At 51.4% G+C, this 17301-nt stretch overlaps 1 protein-coding gene across 1 annotated transcript in view; it reads left to right on the top strand.

Moving 5' to 3' along the window:
- The first annotated feature begins 6793 nt into the window (after positions 1–6793).
- Positions 6794–17301, top strand: part of ALDH1L1 (aldehyde dehydrogenase 1 family, member L1) — a 36390-nt gene continuing 25882 nt past the window's right edge. The window contains exons 1-6 of the mRNA XM_004692195.2: positions 6794–6938; positions 12128–12274; positions 12875–13109; positions 13933–14098; positions 15178–15279; positions 15959–16048. Of these exons, the coding sequence (XP_004692252.1) occupies positions 12148–12274; positions 12875–13109; positions 13933–14098; positions 15178–15279; positions 15959–16048 (720 nt within the window). The 5' untranslated portion in view covers positions 6794–6938; positions 12128–12147. The remainder of the gene's footprint in view (positions 6939–12127; positions 12275–12874; positions 13110–13932; positions 14099–15177; positions 15280–15958; positions 16049–17301) is intronic.

The following is a 17301-nucleotide window of genomic DNA, read 5'->3' as shown; positions in this document are numbered from 1 at the left end:
TTTCACCCCTCTGCAGCTCAGGACCAAGCCTTATTATTGAAGCAGAATACTTCCTAAAGCTATAGCTGCCGAACATACTGAGTCCCCTGATGGACCTGAACAAAGTTAACTGGAAACCTCTTGGGAATGATTCACCAACCTCCATGCCATGAAGCACATGAGGGTTTCATGGGTCGAGGTCACCACGTCAGCACCAGTGTTAAAGGGAGTTAGGAGGAGGAAGATTCCATCCAACCTCACGACTTTCAGGGACTTGAGACTTCCGAGGAGGAAGCCACTGCAGATGAGGAGAAGCAGCACAAGAACCAGCATCCGAGGTGAAGCCCGAAGTTGTAAAACTTGAATGTCTGAGGAGTTGCATTTAGGATGACGATCAGGACAGTTATTTCTTGAGATTGAATCCACTCTTGGCGACGAGGCTGTGCCACTTAGTTGCCTTCTGATTGGTCTCTTGAATAATTTCCTTGCCCAAAGCTCTGCTGCAGTCCATGGTACGCCTCACTCTGGAAATGCTTTCTGACACAAGCCTTCTGAACCCTGTGCAGTTGCTTACCTTATGCTTCTTTCGCTTTGATGCTAGTCGCTGTGGGCTTCCAGCACCTCCTTTTCAGACACGTGCAACCTCCTCTCCACCCAGAGGTGTTTCATCCATTCTCCTCACGCCATGGTCAGTCCACACAGAGCTAGGGGAGCCAAGGAAGGCTGCGTGATTGCAGCAGCCAAGGCGGCATCAAGCTCCTCTCAGTGCTGAGCCCACAAGAGATGACTCCCCTCAGAAAGTGAGCTCACTGGAGACCCTCTGTCCCCAAGGAAGGCTGCGGATTTTCAGGGACTGAGTCTGCATCATGCTCCTCAAGGCAGTGAGATCAAGCAAGATGCTGCCCCCTCAGGTGGCTCATTCACAGGAGACCCCACCACTCAGGCTCACCCTGAGTGACACCACCCCAAACAGCTCCCAGGAGACGCTTCCCCTCAGTTGGCAGATCACTGGAGACACAGCTCCCTTTGGTGAGACCAGGTATTCATGCCCCTGGCTCCCCCTTGTGGCCAGCTGTTTCTCTTGCCAAGGTCCGGGCTCCTGGCTCTCCTCTGAGTGTGGGAATGGTACCACCCCTCCCCCAACTCCTCAGGGCCCTGGCCTTTAACCGCACTGCTTTCCTCAGCCTGGGCACCACCAGAGGCCGCCTTGGGCGGGTGCCTCCTCCACCTTCCTGGCTGCCTTTCTTCTTGTTCTCTCCAACCCAGTATACTGCTTCGCACTGCTAGGCGGGAGCCAGGACAGCTTTCAGTAAGGCCAGTTGTTCCTTTATACTTCTTGATGCTAAATGGCCTTTTCAAAGTTAATTATGGTGACACATGGAAATTCATTCTTTAAACTTACTGTGGTTAAAAATGACCAAATGCTGGTACAAAATTTTCATACTATCCATTTTCAAGTGTCCAGTTCAGGGGCATGAAATCTATTCCACTGAGGTGTAGCCATCACCACCATCCTCTTCACCTCTATCCTGGAGCCTTGACCTCAAGCTTTCACCTCCAGAACAGTGATCCGGAATTCCCTGTTGTTTATATGCCGCCCAATCTGTGCCGTAGTGTCAGGCAGCCCAGATGGACTCTGCCAATGGTCATTTGAAGGGGAACTATTGCAGAAAACCATTTCTGAACCCTAGCTTCCCACTGGGGGGTGGGGGATTCTGTGCTAAGAGATGGAACATCAGATGACTCCACAGGTGGAGTGGGGGGGGGGGTCTCACTTTGCATCTGAGCAGAAGACCTCAGGACCTGAAAAGGATTGTGGAGCCCAAATTTGAAAAGAAAGTTCAAGCCAGGCACCCAAAGGCCATAGACCCTGCCAAGTTAATGTTTCCTTTGCAGTGTACACAGGACACTCACCCCCTGAGTCCCGAAAGGGCAGGTTGAATCACCCTTACACAACAGAAAGAGAACATTCTCAGCCATGGTCACCTGCCCATGTATCCTGAGCCAGACTCATCCCTGCACCCAGGGCAATGTGACCAGCACCCACTCCCCTGTGCCACTAGGGGCCTGCAGAAAGCCAGGTTAGAAGCTGCTTATTGGCATATCCTCCATCACGCTCACCTGATGGTGCCTTTTATGAGGCAGGTTCCATGCAGGACCCAGACACACAGGTGAAGAGGCCCTGTCCCAGCCCTTGGGGACTTGCAGTTGAGAGACAGACAAGCACATGGAAAATGACAGGACCACCTCACATGTGCAATGAATGTGGGAGTTGTCAAAGGAGGAGGCTGGGGAAGACTTTCCAAAAGAAGGCAGGCACAAGCCAATCCTTGGAGCATCGGCGAGTCTCACACAGGATGAAGTGAAATGGCTTTCCTGGCACAACGAAAGAACTGGCAGTGGCGGGTCCATATGAGTCATCCAGAGAGTATCGGATAGTGCTAAGCACTGGCTTCTGACCTCAGTCCCACTTTCTCTACCTGCCCTGTGATAGGGCGGATCGGAAATCACACGCTGTCACTGCCCTCATAGCTCATTTGGTAAAAGCCAGGAGCTAGCCCATGCCCAAGGGGAGGGGGATTTCACTTCTCTTGGGTGGTGGTGGGACAACGTCAAGGAGTTTTTAAACTATCACAAGTTATTTATCTTCCTCCCACTTGAAAAATGAATGCAACTTTTTTTTTTAAGATTTATTTTTTTTAAAGATTTATTTATTTATTTATTCATACAGAGCTGGGGTACAGGCCAGAGGTGCAGGGGTGGTGAGAGGATTCACTAGAGACAGAGCGGGGAGCAGAACAGGCAGATCGACAAAGCACACTGCTGAGGGGAGCAGCGGGCGGGTCAGGAGAGGTCTGCCGCGCCATGTGGTCACCTCCAGGGCAGGCAGGGATCAACTCACTGCAAGCTCAGGGATCAACTCACTGCAAGCTCGCTTGCAGGGCTGCAAACCTGTTGCGCCACCAGGGAGGGCCAAAATGAACGCACTTCTGGCAAACATCCTCCAAAAGTCCCATCCTTCTACAGGATCAGCTCAAAGTCCAGAACCTCCACAGCTAGGTCAAGTCAGCATATAGAAGAGTAATGGAGCTTCTTGACGACCATCTGCTAAATTTGAAGTCTTTGAATTTAAGAGATAAACTGTCTGTGTCCCACCCCCTGCCTGCATCCTCTCAATATACAGTGGTGGGATCAGCAAAAGGTGACCAGGGTGGATTTTCTTGCTCAGAGGGGATGCGAAGCATGGAACCCTCGCTATCCCGTGCAATTCTGAAACCCAGCTGGGCAGATGCTGGGAGTTCCTGGATTAGGATTCTGACTCGGACCTGATAGTGATTCGTGGTGCTCTTGGCTCCCCTTTGGCCTCTTTGTTCTGCTCTCCAAATCAGCCGTTTCATGAAATCAGGCTTGCTCTGAACTGCTTCTTGCCAGTAGAACTGGGGGGAGGTGGGGTGGTTTCAGCGGTCTCTCTCCTTTTGTGCAATCTCTGATCCTTTCCATTTAAGCTGGCACTGTTTGCCAATATAATTCTTTTCAACACATTTTGTGTCTCCTGTGAGTCCTACTGAGGCTTGCTCCTTTAGACACTGTCCAGCCCGCCCTCTCTGAGAAAAGCCCTTTTCTCCATTGGGCTTCAGCTTTAAGCTGCTGGAAGTGGAATATTCTGAGGTTCCCCTTTGGGCCCTTTGGAGGACTTCACAGCCCCACCCTTGGTTTTATCTTTAGACTGTCTTTTCCTGGCATGGCCCTGCATCACATCTTTGGAAGCTATTTGCTAATTTTAGTGTCATTTGACACCAAGAAAAGCTGGGGATTTTCAAAACCAGCAAGTTCTGATTCCTTTTAGTGAGCATCCCTCATTTTGCTTATTTCTCTTCTCTCACACCTTAGTATGACCAGCAAGAAGAAACCAGAAGGCGCCTTCAAGATTCCTCTAGAAAAGTCCTTGGCCAGGTCCCTGGTCCCCGGTGCACATTATTGCTCAGGCCAGCGCTGCTAAGCTTTCTGCTTACACTTCGCTCCTGTGCTGTTCCACATACCCTGAGGATGGGCTCTTCCCTGATTTTCTAAGTCCATTTCAAGGCCTCCACTCACCACGCCACTCTTTCAGTGGTTCTGTCCCCTCTTACTCTGCCTTTTCTACTCTAGCTTTGAAGCTGAGCTCTCACCGCTTTCCCAGCCTCTGACATACAGTTAATCTACAATTTTATTGAGCATCTTATAAATGCAAAGCACTACGTTAAGGGTTGGGAAGTAAGGTTTGCCCCCATACGCCGGTGGGAGAGATAGGTCAATAAAGTAATTCCAGAAGCAGCGACGAAATTGCAGTTGAAGGGGTTGCATGAAAAAAAGTAGAGCATCCTCTGTGGTCCTACTGATGGAAGGAAGAATAGAAAAATCCAAAGGCAGCATCACAAGACTGACTCACACAGGAGTTGGGGGTAGAAGGGATTAGCGCAGCCACTGACCCAGCTATGGCGACTAAGATCCTTAGGTGCCAACGCCTAGATCACAAAGCAGAAGACCCAAGCTGGTATCAAACTGCTGTAGGGACTGTCTAGAGCGCAGACCCAATAATAAAGCTATGGAGCTTGAGCCCACAGTAGAATCCCCCATCCCTTTCAGATTCTGCATATGTTTATTCAAAATGAACAACAAACCCATGCTCACAAGGAGTGGGCCCCTCCCAAAGAGAAGGAGTCTATAGCAGGGCAGCCTCTGCCCTCTCTGCCCTTACCCGGACAGCAGTCCTCTGCCCACCTGTACCTATGCAGGTGCTGCTTTCCTTCTCTCCCTCCGCAGGGCGGCCACCTCCTGCCTGCCGGTGAGCTGCACCTGCCGGGGCTTCTCTGCACTGACCCCCTGAGTGGAGGCCGCTCTCCTAAGGCCGCCCGCCTGCGACCATGCAGGCCTCTCAGCAAACCTGTCCCTCTCGGGGCAGCTCTTCCCGCCCGCTTGTGTCTATGCACGTGTCCTTTACTCCTCTGTCCTTTTCCCTATAAACCTGCTCTTTTAATATAAGTAATGTCCCTGTGTTGTGGAGAAACTCACTATGTTCTGCTGAAAGGGATGCTCTGGTGAAACCTTGCCCAGAGTGAACCCGCACTCCAAATCCACAAACTCCAAAAAAAAGACATCACTATCATGGGGGTGGAGTGAGTTTCAGTCTTAATGAACTGTGATTAGGGCACGCTTCCCTGAAGACATGAAATTTAAGTAGGAGCTTTTGAAGGATGCATGGGGCTCCCTTGAGAAAAAGGATGAGAAAAACTCATGGAAGTTCATGAAGTCAAGAGATGAGCATTTGTGAAGGACAGGAGAGGCCTGGAGGCTGGAGCAGCAAGAAAAAGTGGACCTTTCTGAGAGTGCACCATAGAGCTCTGGAGTGACAGGTCATTGCAATCCTGGGTGTCCATCCCTGCTATGGGCGCAAAACACTTGCATTAAGTCATTCAACAAACACCACCTACTACTTGTCATCATTGGGTGTTGGGGATATAACAATGAATATATCACACAACTCGCCTGCCTGGAAAGAGAAAAAGAACCGTCAAATAATGGCAAAGAATATACCAGATTTACAGGAAGTGCTGTAAAGGAAATAAAGCAGCATGTTGTGATGGGAAGTGACTGAGGGGCTTCTTCAGATTGTGGAACCCAGAATAGTTGCTCCTCATCAGATCTCTGAGACACCAGCTGCCAAGCAGAAGGAAGACAGGCCTGCCCCTTCGCATTCGAGAGAGCATCCAGGAGAGGCCAGTGTAGAGGCTCTGGGGTTGGGGCAAGCCGATGTGTCCAGACACTGGACAGAGGTCCAGGTGGTTGGTGCTCAGGCAGAGGCCCTCAGAAGGGACGCTAGGAGGGCACAGAGGAGCCCAGTGCTGGTGTGCCAGGAGGCAGAAGAGCCACCTGGACAGAGGTTCTCAGTCAGGAAACATGCCTCTCCTTTATTCTTTTCGGGGGCCTTTCCTTAGCCCAGAGGGAAACAGACAACCTCGACCAAACCAGGGTTGGTCAGGTGGGGAGCCAGGGGGCTGGCTGGTGGCACTCAGCCTGAGGAGAATGGAGTGAGGAGAAGAGCATGGCCTGGCGGGAAGTCTGGGGTTGTGAAAGGCAGGATGGGGCCCGGCTAGCTGAAACGCCGGTGTCCACCTGGACAAGCAGTCTCTGGAAAGGGACTGTGAGTTCAGGGAGAGCAAGGGTCTTGTTAGCTCTGTCCCTGCCCCATGGTGCATGGCGGTGTCCACAAACAGCATTAGCCGGTGGAGATCGAAGCGGCTCTAGTCCGGCATCCATGGGCAGCCCCCACCTAGCAAATAGAAAAGCACTGGGAGGGGTGCGGGCGGGGGTCTCCACTTGGAGATGACCTCACTGGCTTGACCAGGAAAGTCCATGTTGACTGGTTTCAAATTCCACAGAGGAGAGGTCGAAATTGCAGTGAGGTTATAGATTAATTCTTGGAAGATCTTGGAATTAAAAAAAAAAATTGGGGGGGGGTGTTTGTTTTTTCACAGTAGGAACTTGCCACATTAATCGTGATTGAGTGAGTGGAGAGTGTGAGTGAAATTAGGGGGGTGAGGGGAGCTTCCTCTTACCAGCTCAGCCTTGCAGGACCTTCTGTCAGGTGGTGATTGAGCCTTTCCAAACCCTGCGTTCTGGAAGGGTCCGAGCCAGGCCTCTCACCTTAGACGCGAGAGGGCGCACCGCGAGCCGGCGCAGGTCGCGGCCAGCGAGCGCCTTCCCACCCCTAGCGCGACTTTCCGCGCCCCGCGCCCCGCCCCTCGCGCTTCTGCCCGGTACCCCTCCCCTCGCGAGTGCTGGCCTTGGCCTTGGCTCCTGAACTGGCGCGGGTGGGACCCCTTCTTCGCCGCCCAGGGCCGGCCGCACCAGCCTGCCTTCCCAGCGCGACTCTCAGAAGTCCCTTCGGGCTGCGGCACCTGCGCCTCCTCCTGCACTTGGTGAGCCCCTCGCGACGCGACGCCCCGAGGGAGGAAGGCCCCCTCAGCTCGCGGCTCCGGGGGCTCTGGGTTTGGTTCCCACAGCCAGGCCTTCTAAGGGGCGCCGCGGGGAATCTGGGTGTGAGATACCGGTCTGGGGTTCTTCTGGAAGCAGTGGAACCCCCAGCTTGGCCGGGGGTCCTGGGGCGCTTTACCCAGCCGCAACTGCCCTGTGGGGTGGGCGAAATCCGCCTGCTTACAGAGGAGTGAACTGAAGCTCTGAGAAACAGGTCGAAGGGGTTCGTGGGGGATCAGCCTGTTCCCCAGCCCCCCCCCCGCCATTCTCTGGACGGAAATGACCCCTCTCCCTTTGGCGGAATTGGACTCCTGTGAACCGAGACCTCGGAGCCCAAGTTGCTTGTGCCCAGAAGGAGGGGGACTGAGGGGGACTGCCCCAGTTTTGGCCTGACTCCACAACGTGGCTCTTGGGGTTCTCAAGGTTCCTGCTATTCAGAGCCTAGACCCACGGGCACCTGTCTAGGCCCTTCCCTGGCCACCTGCCTGGTGGAGGCAGAATCTCTCAGAGGTGCTACAGAGTTCAAGAAGGATTCTGGGACGCAGGGTCAAGGTGTGTGCTCTGGCTGCTGGTGGTGATGTTTCCTCCCTACTACCTCACTTCTGTGCCCTTGGGCAGACTTCTCGGGTTCTGAATCTTATTTTTTTCGGCAAAACCCAGAGGAAGGATAACTATTAGTACCCACCTGCAGGGACTACTTGCCATGTCTGGCCCCAGGAATGTCCGTTGCTGTCCTTCCCACTAGAACTCACCTTTGCAACAGCACTGGTAGACCATCCTGTACCAGCCCTTCTGCAGAGGAGGAAGCTGTTTGCCCAGAGTTGAGACAGGGGCTACAGGCTCAGGTGATCCAGATGGCCTGTGCTGTGGCTTGTCTGTTTGCCCAGGGCCCTGGGAAAGACAGAGGATGAAAGACAGAGTCCTCTGTACCCCAGAAGACCCTGGCTGTGGGAGGGACGTGCCAGGTTCCAAGTCACAAGTCAAACAGCAGAGTCAGCTGCTGCCGCCCTGAGACGCCTTGCTGTTGAGTGTCCTGTGACTCAGTTGAGCCTTGTCTCCTAGAGCTGCATACCCCTGTGTGCCCCAGGACCGCTGCACCAGAATAAGTGACCCAGAGCTGCTGCCTCTGCCTGGTGTGACCTAGCCCCAACTATATCTGGTAGCTGGATTCTGGGAGCCAGACCTGGGCTGTGGGTTGGGGTAGGAGGGAAGCCAGGACTGTCCTACTGCCCTGTGGCAGTCCCACAGGGTCCACACACACTGCTAGGGGGATGAAGTCACTGAGCCATGTCAACTCAGGCAGGAGCCAGAGGTGCCCACATGCCCACATGGGGCTCTGTTTTCTTTTCTCTGCTCCTCCTCCTCACCACACCTGATCTAGCTGGGGCCAAAGGCAAAGGGTGGCTGCGGCACCTGCCACTGCCAAGTTCAACTTCCCTGTACTGTGACAACATCCCCAAGGTGGTTACCTTGACTCTTCCTTCCTGCTTCCCAAGGTATTTTTATACCCCGTATACTTCCCACAAGTAACGCATATCAAACATAGAAACACAAGAGCATCCTGGTAGGAAAATGATAATGGCATCAAACAATTCCCAGACCCCAAAACTTCCCCAGTGTCCTAACCTTTCACTGTAAACTTTCCTGCCTTTCACACCACTCGTGTGTACACATACATGCCTTAGAAAATCCATCGGGATTTGTTAGCTCTCTGGGGTGTTGTGCTTGTTATTCCTTGACATGAAACAGAGTGTATGGCTGTATGCACATAACAGTGTGAATGTATCATAATTTAAAAATACTCATGTCTCGGTGTGCTTGTCCGAACATACTCTGAAAGTGAAATTACTGAGTCGGAAAAAGAGAGGATTTTGATATTTATTGCCACGATTTCCTTCAGAAAGTTTACACCAATTTATCATCCCATTTGTGGTAGATGAGATTATTCATTTTCCCATAACCTAGTCAAATGGGATATTTCTATTGTCTTAAATAGCTTCAAAATTTTTAGGCCAAAAATAGTCCCTTGTTTTATTATGCACCTCTTTGATTAATATGGTTTGAACATGATTTTGTCTATTGACAGTAAGTGTTTTTTTCCTTTAGGCAAATTGCTTCACAGTCATGTAAAATCTCCATGTATGAAAATTTATTATATACTTTGCTTTATAGTTCTCCTTGTAAAGCCTAATACCAGTATTTTTTAATACTTTAGTGTTTGCTTCTTATTTTTGATGTTTCTTAAGATTTATTTTTAACTCAATAAATTGTATTTTGAAATAAGGTATGACGTATAGAGCTAGATTTTTTTAATCTAAATTCATAGATGATTTTTTTAAAAGATTTATTTATTTGTGCATACAGAACTGGGGTACAGGCCAGAGGCTCAGGGGCGGCGAAAGGCTTCACCAGAGACAGAGTGGGGAGCAGAACAGGCAGATCGACGAAGTACACTGCTGAGGGGAGCAGCAGGCGGGTCAGGAGAGGTCTGCCACACCATGTGGTCACCTCTGGGGCAGGCGGGAATCGAACTCATGAGGAAGTGGCTTTAGCTTCTCAGTGCTGTGCTTTAACCCGCTGCACCACCAGGGAGGGCCCAGAGATGATTTTTTAAAGGGTGGTTTTAAATTTACAGGAAAAACAAGCAGAATAGAGTTCCCATATAAGTGCTCGAGGAGGGTTACATTTGTTAATCTCACTGAGCCGATAGTGACACAATATTATTAACTACAGCTCTGTGGGTCTGTTAGACTTAAGCGGCCTGTTCGGCCACCATTATTGTTGCCTGCAGTTCTGCATTCCTATACAAAGGTCAGAAATGTCGGTCAATCAGTCATAGTAAAATCTTACAATCAGTCATAGTAAAATCTTAACCACGAGCAGAAAGCTTGATAGCTCTGGGAAGGACGTGCATCACGAAGTATGATCAGGCACGCCTGGGGGACCAAGGACTGATGCATAAAAATTACTCCACATCACGAGGTATGACCAGGAACACCCTGGGGAGCTGAGGACTGATAGATGGCAAGGGACCCCAGAAACTGATCAGTGGAATGCCTTGTTGATAAGATAGAACCAGGGCGGGCAGTCTGAGGTATGGTTTCAATGGCAACACTTGATCCTCAAGCAGATAAGATCTGGTCAGTAGACTAATTCCCCCCCATCCACCCAAAGCCCTAAATGACAAAGCCACATTCTTTATTTCCACCCATCTCCTTCTCCTTGTCTTCCTACCCCCTGTAGCTGATGTTGTTTGATGATTCTGTCAGTAAAGAGGCCAAGGTCCTGCTTGTTCAGTAGCATCCTGCATTGTGCAGCCTGCACAGACCTCCTGTCTTCCCATCAGTGTATTGTTGCTGACACAATACAGCTCAGTTTATATCAGGTACAACTTTTCGTTGTCTATTCTGTGAACTTTGACAAATTAATAATAATCTGCATCTCTGTCATAGTAGTTAACTTTGTATTTATGATAAAAAAAAAGCAAACTATGCTACACCTGTTCATTCCTCCTTTCTTTAAGCCCCTAGCAACAACCGTGCTTTTCTTTTTTCTTACATTTTATTTTTTTTGAGATTTATTTATTTATACATACAAGAATTGGGGTACAGGCCAGAGGTGCAGGGGTGAGAGGATTTACCAGAGACAGAGTGGGGAGCAGAAGGGCAAAGAACACTGCTGAGGGGAGCAGTGGGCAAGACAGGAGAGGTCTGCTGTGCCATGTGCCTTTGGTGTACTGGTGTACTCTGGTGTACCTAAAATCACCAAATTCCCAAGGTCCTTTAAGTATTTAGGTTTTCTTTTGTATTAGCTTCTATTTGTAGTTTTGTGATTTACCATTAGGTCTGTGATGCATTTTGAGTTAATTTTTATACAGAGTGCCAGATTGCCTATTTGTTAATTTTTATACAGAGTGCCAGATTGCCTATTTCAGCACCTAACACTGAAAAACCATATATGCTCCTTTGCACACCTTTGCATTCTCATCAAACAATGAAAATTTTAGAAGACACAGAGAACATCTTGATGAACTTTCAGTAAACAAAAAATTCTTAAATAGAATACAGAAACCACTAACCGCAAAGAAAATTTTTGATAAAGTTTACTATGTCAAATTTAAGTGTTTCTATTCATCAAAAGATACCACAAGAAAGTGAAAAGAGCCATAGAGTTAAAGAAATTATCCAGAAATGTGTCTGACAAAGGACTCATAGTCTAGGTAATTTCAAAATAAAGAAAACAAACAAACAAACAAAAAAAACTCTTGCAATTAGGGAGGAAAAAAAAATACAGAGAAAATAGACAAAAGATTTGAAGAGGCAGTTTCCACATAAAGACACTCAAATGGCCCATAAACAGGAAATGGTACTTAGCTTCATTAGTTGTCATGGAATTGAAAATTAAATCCCCAACAAGATAGTTATATTTCATGTTTGCAAAATGGTTAACATGAAAAAGATACAAGGGCACCATGCAAAGCATGTGGAAGTGGTGATTGGTACAACCACTTTGGAAAATTGTTAGAATCTGCTAAGATTGAGTGTTTTCATACCTGTGATCCAGGAATTCTAATCTAAGGTATATTCTCAACAGAACTGTGTACCTGCATTCAGAAAGAACCAAGTGGAAGGCTCTTTATGGCACCCCTGTTGGCAGTAGCCTCAAACAGGAAACAACCCAAATACCCATCAAAAGTAGAATGGATAAATAAATGGTTTGACCACACAATGGGATACCATGCCACACGGAGGATGAACACAGTGTAATGACACGTGTTACACTGTGTCATTGCAGGATTTTGGAGAACTAGAAATAGCAGGTTTCTGGTGCTGTATTCATGCCCATTTCTCTTCCAAGTGCCATCATGACTAGCTATGTAGGGGCTTGGTGGTGTGCTTTGTTATTATGCTCATGTGTCGGTAGCTTAATCCTTTTCTCACATCTTTTCATTTTGGTCTCAGCCTATCTCACCTGGTCTTCTATTACATAGTCTGCAAAATGATAAACAGGTACCCAGCAAAGATGAACAGAGCAAGAAAAGGAATCTAGGTTACTTCCCAGGGACAATGTTATTCACTCAACAGCTCCTCTACACCACCCAGTGGTCTAAAGCTACTGCTTGTTTCTTCCCCAGATCTTCCCACATCTGCTGCCATGAAGATCGCAGTGATTGGGCAGAGCCTGTTCGGCCAGGAAGTTTACTCCAACCTGAGGAAGGAAGGCCATGAGATCGTGGGCGTGTTCACTATCCCAGACAAGGATGGGAAGGCTGACCCCCTGGGTGAGTGGGGGCCCAGGAGCAGGGAGGGAGGTAACTGTGAGCAGTGGGTGGGCCCAGGAGCCTGGGCAGCCTGGCTGGAGGCAATTGTTACCATCCACCCTGAATCCCGCTCAGGTGGCCACTGACACAGAGGGGTAGAGGTTCTGGTCTGCGAGGAGCCACGATGAAGGCTGCCCACCCCCCGGGCCCTGCTGTCCGGCCTCCCCACGCTCCTCTGACCCCAGCATCCAGGGACTTTAAAGACATCAGGCAGGAGCCCTTGCTGGTCAGTGTTCTCGAACACAAGGTGCCTGTGGCACGAAGCACTGTCCCCTGCGAGCTTCCATTTAGAGTTGTGGGGTGAAGTCCGAGACTTTGCATTTGTAATGAGTTCAGATGTCTCGGTGGTCAGCAGCTGTGTGTGATGCCAGACAGAGTAACCCCTGAAACTCTTTGTAGATGCTGTCCCCTGCTCCCGGTGGGGCCTGGCTGGGCAGCAGGAACATGTAGGAGGCACAGGTCTGGAGGGAAGCTGCTGGAGCCACTTCCCAGGGAAGGCAGAGGTGGCAGTGGGTGGGCCTGGGAAAGGCTGGCTTCTCACCCACTGCCCTGCACCTGCAGGCCTGGAGGCCGAGAAGGACGGCGTGCCAGTGTTCAAGTTTCCCCGCTGGCGAGTGAAAGGACAGGCTCTGCCCGACGTGGTGGTGAAATACCAGGCCTTGGGCGCTGAGCTCAACGTCCTGCCCTTCTGCAGCCAGTTCATCCCCATGGAGGTCATCAGTGGGCCCCGCCACGGCTCCATCATCTACCACCCGAGTCTGCTCCCCCGGCACAGGGGGGCATCAGCCATCAACTGGTGAGATGGGCAGCCCACCCTGAATCTGCCTGAATCTTCCCTCTCATAGCCCGAGCTTTTCCCTGGCACTGCAGAGCAGCCATCACGCAGGGGCCTGTCCCGGGCTGGCACGTGGCGTCCACACTGCTGGAGTGATGTTAGTAGTGACGATGTTCCGCAGCCCCCATGTAGATACTGTGAAGCACCCTGCACCCCACAGCAAACCTGAGACGTGGGCATGTCAGGCTCCCACCCTGCTGTGGGGCGGCCAGGACAGAGCAGGTGTAGGGGCTCACCTGAGGGCTCCCAGGAGGCTGCAGGGGCACCAACCCCTGCAGTGTACCCAGAGAGAGGCCTGGTCTGACACCCACTGCCGGTCCTCTGGGCACCAGCCTGCTTGGAAAGAAAGATGGCGGGAAGGGTTGCCCGAGCAAGACCTCATGATGATGGGAATGCCGACGAGACAAACCGCGAGATGCCCGGTGGGTGGGCAGATCAGTTGCGTGGTGGTGGAGGGGAGACACCTAAGCTGGAAGAGAGAGTGGTCTGGCAGTCAGGTGTCGTCCTCCCTCACTTCCAAACATGTCTCTTCACTTCCCGGGCCTCAGTTTCTTTATCTGTAAAATAGGTGCTCAGTGTCTGTCCTTGTGTTGAGAGGATAGGACTTCTCACACCACAGCTGGCACTTGGTTGCTATCAACAAAGACCGTTTGCCTTCTCCCCTTCCTTCCAGAGCAGGTATCCTGGGGGTGCTGGTGGGTGCAGTCATCTCAGCTGCTGCCCCAGGGCACCCTTCTCTGTGAGACTTCCTTCTGGACTCATGGTTCACTCTTCTGTTTGCTAGGACCCTCATTCATGGAGATAAGAAAGGGGGTTTCAGCATTTTCTGGGCAGACGATGGCCTGGACACTGGGGACCTTCTCCTGCAGAAGGAGTGTGATGTCCTTCCTGATGACACTGTGAGCACTCTGTACAACCGCTTCCTCTTCCCTGAAGGTGTCAAAGGGATGGTAAGTGCTGGAAGCTGGCTAGGAATCTGTTCACCAAATTCCAGGGTCTGCCAGAGAGAACTTTCATTTCAGGGTTTCAAAGAAGCAGGATTAGGACGAAGTGTATGGGATTCAGTGATAATTTTGCTTATAATGGAGAGAACCCAGCTCAAAAAACTTAAGAAGGGGACATGTAGACTCATTTAATAGGCTGGGACAGTGTCATGTATGGCTGAACCCAGGGACACGAGCCACGTTGCTAGTATCCTGTTTCTCTTTCTTCATTTGAATCCCCAAGTTGCCTGTCCCCACTGGAAGGAAAGAGTCACTGGTTGTTCACCTAAGCTAGCCCTAAGCTAGCACACCTCCTGATTCCAGAAGAGCTTCCCTCTTGCTCCTAGAATTCATGAATGAAAAAAAAAAATGAGAAGTTTCTCATTGGCCAGTGTGTATCACGTGATCAGGAGATCGTGCTGAGCCCATCACTCAGTGGCCTCCAGGTCCATCTTCCTTAGAAGACAGGTTTTGGATAAAAACATGGCAATTTGTTTGTGTCATACCTGGACAGGGCTTTGTGGATCATGGAAGGTAGAAGGTCTTTAAAAAAAAGATTTATTTTTAATTTATGTTTATGGAACTGAGGTACAAGCCATAGGAGTGGGCGGTGAGAGGATTCACCAGAAACAGAGTGGGGTGCAGAACAGGCAGGTCGAATGAAATGCACTGTTGAGGGGAGCAACCAGTGAGACAGGAGAGGTCTGCTGTGCCCTGTGGGTCACCTCCCTGGCTGGATCAAACTTGTGCTGCAGTGGCTTCATAGTGCTGAGCTTTAACCCGTTGTGTCACCAGGGAGAGCCAATATAATGATAAAGATCTACATGATGTTCTAAAATCTTGTGTGGTAGAGAGAGTGGGACCTTGTGCCCATCACACTGGATAGAATTAGGTATGGGCTGGCTCCACCTGTTCACACAGTGGCTGTTTCTCGGTGCCTATTATGTCCAGGCAAGGCTGGTCACTGTGGGGTGGTTTCCAGCGTCAGTGTGTAACCAGGGCCTGGGGTAAAGAGCGGATCCTAATGCTGCCGATGGGTCCCCCAGGTTCAGGCTGTGAGGCTGATTGCTGAGGGCAGAGCCCCCAGACTTCCGCAGCCTGAGGAAGGAGCCACCTATGAGGGCATTCAGAAGAAGGAAACAGCCAAGGTGAGTGCCACACCCTCCCACCCCGACTTGCCTGTGTGTGTGCTGGGGTGCAGAGGGCTCCCTGGGGAAGAGGGGGGTCCAACTGCAACGCCAGATTGTAATTGCTTAAGATCCAAAGAGGCAGGGGATGCATGAGCTCGCCTGAGTGGGCCATGACAGTGGTCAGGGAACAGGGTCTGTTCTGGATTCTTGCTGCTCCTCTTTAGGACTGCTAGGCAGGCAGGGCCCCAGGGAAAGAGCTGGGGTGGGGTGTAAAAACTCAGCTGCAGTGCCAGAGCCATGCAGAAGGCGGGGGTGGGGGGGAGGTCTCAGCTTATATCTGCTCAGGGCTCATGGGACGCTGTGTGAGCCCCACCGGGTGAGAATTTGTCGGGGCACATGGGTGAGTGTGCACTTTGTGTTGGGGATGTGTAGGCCTTGGCTGTCTACATCTGTGAAACGTCTCTAGGCGGTCCGCTACCTTATTCAACCCATGAAAGAACGAGTCCAGGAGAGCACCCAAACTGGGGTGCTAGGGAAAGACTCCCAGTTCAGGGGCTCAGACCAGTGTCCTGGTTCAGGAAGCCTGCCTTCCCCGCTTCCCCCAAGACTCCTCCACCCACTATCAGGGTCCTGGTGTGAGGGGGACAATGGAGGGTCAGGGAGGGGGCGGGACTGACACATGCTCTGCCTCCCCCAGATCAACTGGGCGCAGCCAGCAGAGGCCATTCACAACTGGATCCGCGGGAACGACAAGGTGCCAGGCGCCTGGACCGAGGCTGGCGGGCAGGTGTGTTCACGCGAGCCTGGGAGTGGGGCTGGGAGTAGGCTGGGTGCCCTGGTGCAGTCCCATGGCTGTGAAACATTCAGAACCTGTTTGAATGCTGGCAAATAGCCAGTGTCCTGGCCCTCAGCACCACCTGCGCTCCCCAGCCCCATGGGCCACTCTCCCAGGACTGTCCCCTAGAACTCCACCCAGAGGCTGAAGGACGGAGGTCGACTGCCAGGCCTCCTGCGATAACCGGGCTGTGTGGGTTGTCAGTCACACCTTGGGCTCTGTTAAAAGCTCAGAATAGCAGAAGTAAAGCCAGTGGGTCACCAAGGTAGTAGCCAGTGAAAGCGTGCTGTCACAGCCAAAAAGAGCCCGCCCCTGAGGAGCGTGGGGCCAGCTGTGGGAAGCTGGGAGCCTGTGGCAGAAAGCTGCTGGCCACTCGGAGTCGGTGACTGTTTACTCTTCACGGTGACTGGTTATAATCTTAGGACCTTAAATGATAAGGAATTGGTTCACAGTTGCCTCAGATCAATTTTGAGGCCCCCCCCTTTGTTTATGCTATTCAGAGGCACAAGCCAGAAAGGACCCAGGTCAAGTTAGTCTCACTTACCTTGCAGAATCAGTGACGTGAAGCTTGGCTTGTATGGCTAGCCTGGTTCTGTCTGCTAGGGAAATTCCGAGGCTAGTGTCCATTTGCATTTGATGGGAACAGCCCTCAGAGACCCAGCTCCAGATCCAGTTTTGTCTCAGGCCCTGGGGCAAGGAGAGGCAGCCTGCTCAGGGCCTGGGACTGGCAGTGGGCCAGCCAGATGCTAAAGATGCACTCAGGGCCCGCAGGCTGTCCGCAGGGGCCAGAGGTGCATGGCCATGAGCAGGGGCCTTCATCCTGCCCCACCGGGCATAACCCTGTCCTCCACGAGGTCCTGACTGTCTAAACCCACTTGCCGGCTGCCTGCCCAGGAGTTTCTCTGCTGATCTTGCTGCCACAGGAGCCTTTGCAGTGATCAGTGCCCGGTGCCATCTCCAGGGCAGGTGTCCCCATGCTGAGATGCCTTGAATAGGTTTTCGCCCAGTCTGCCCATGTGAGGTTTCAGACCATGGGCCTCTCCGCGGCGGGCCTTAGGGCCACTTGCTTGAGGCAACCTTGGCATTGGTTCCCTGAGGCCTCTGAGGCTGCTCCAAGCCTTATCTGTGCCCCTGGAGGCAGGGTCCTTGGGGCCGAGGCACCCCAGGGGCTTCCCTGGGTCCCCTCCCTCTCCGTAGATCTGCTC

The sequence above is a fragment of the Condylura cristata genome, unplaced genomic scaffold (assembly GCF_000260355.1).
Source record: "Condylura cristata isolate star-nosed mole 26May11 unplaced genomic scaffold, ConCri1.0 scaffold00033, whole genome shotgun sequence".
NCBI classification, from domain to species: domain Eukaryota; kingdom Metazoa; phylum Chordata; class Mammalia; order Eulipotyphla; family Talpidae; genus Condylura; species Condylura cristata.
This window is presented reverse-complemented; position numbering and strand designations above follow the sequence as displayed.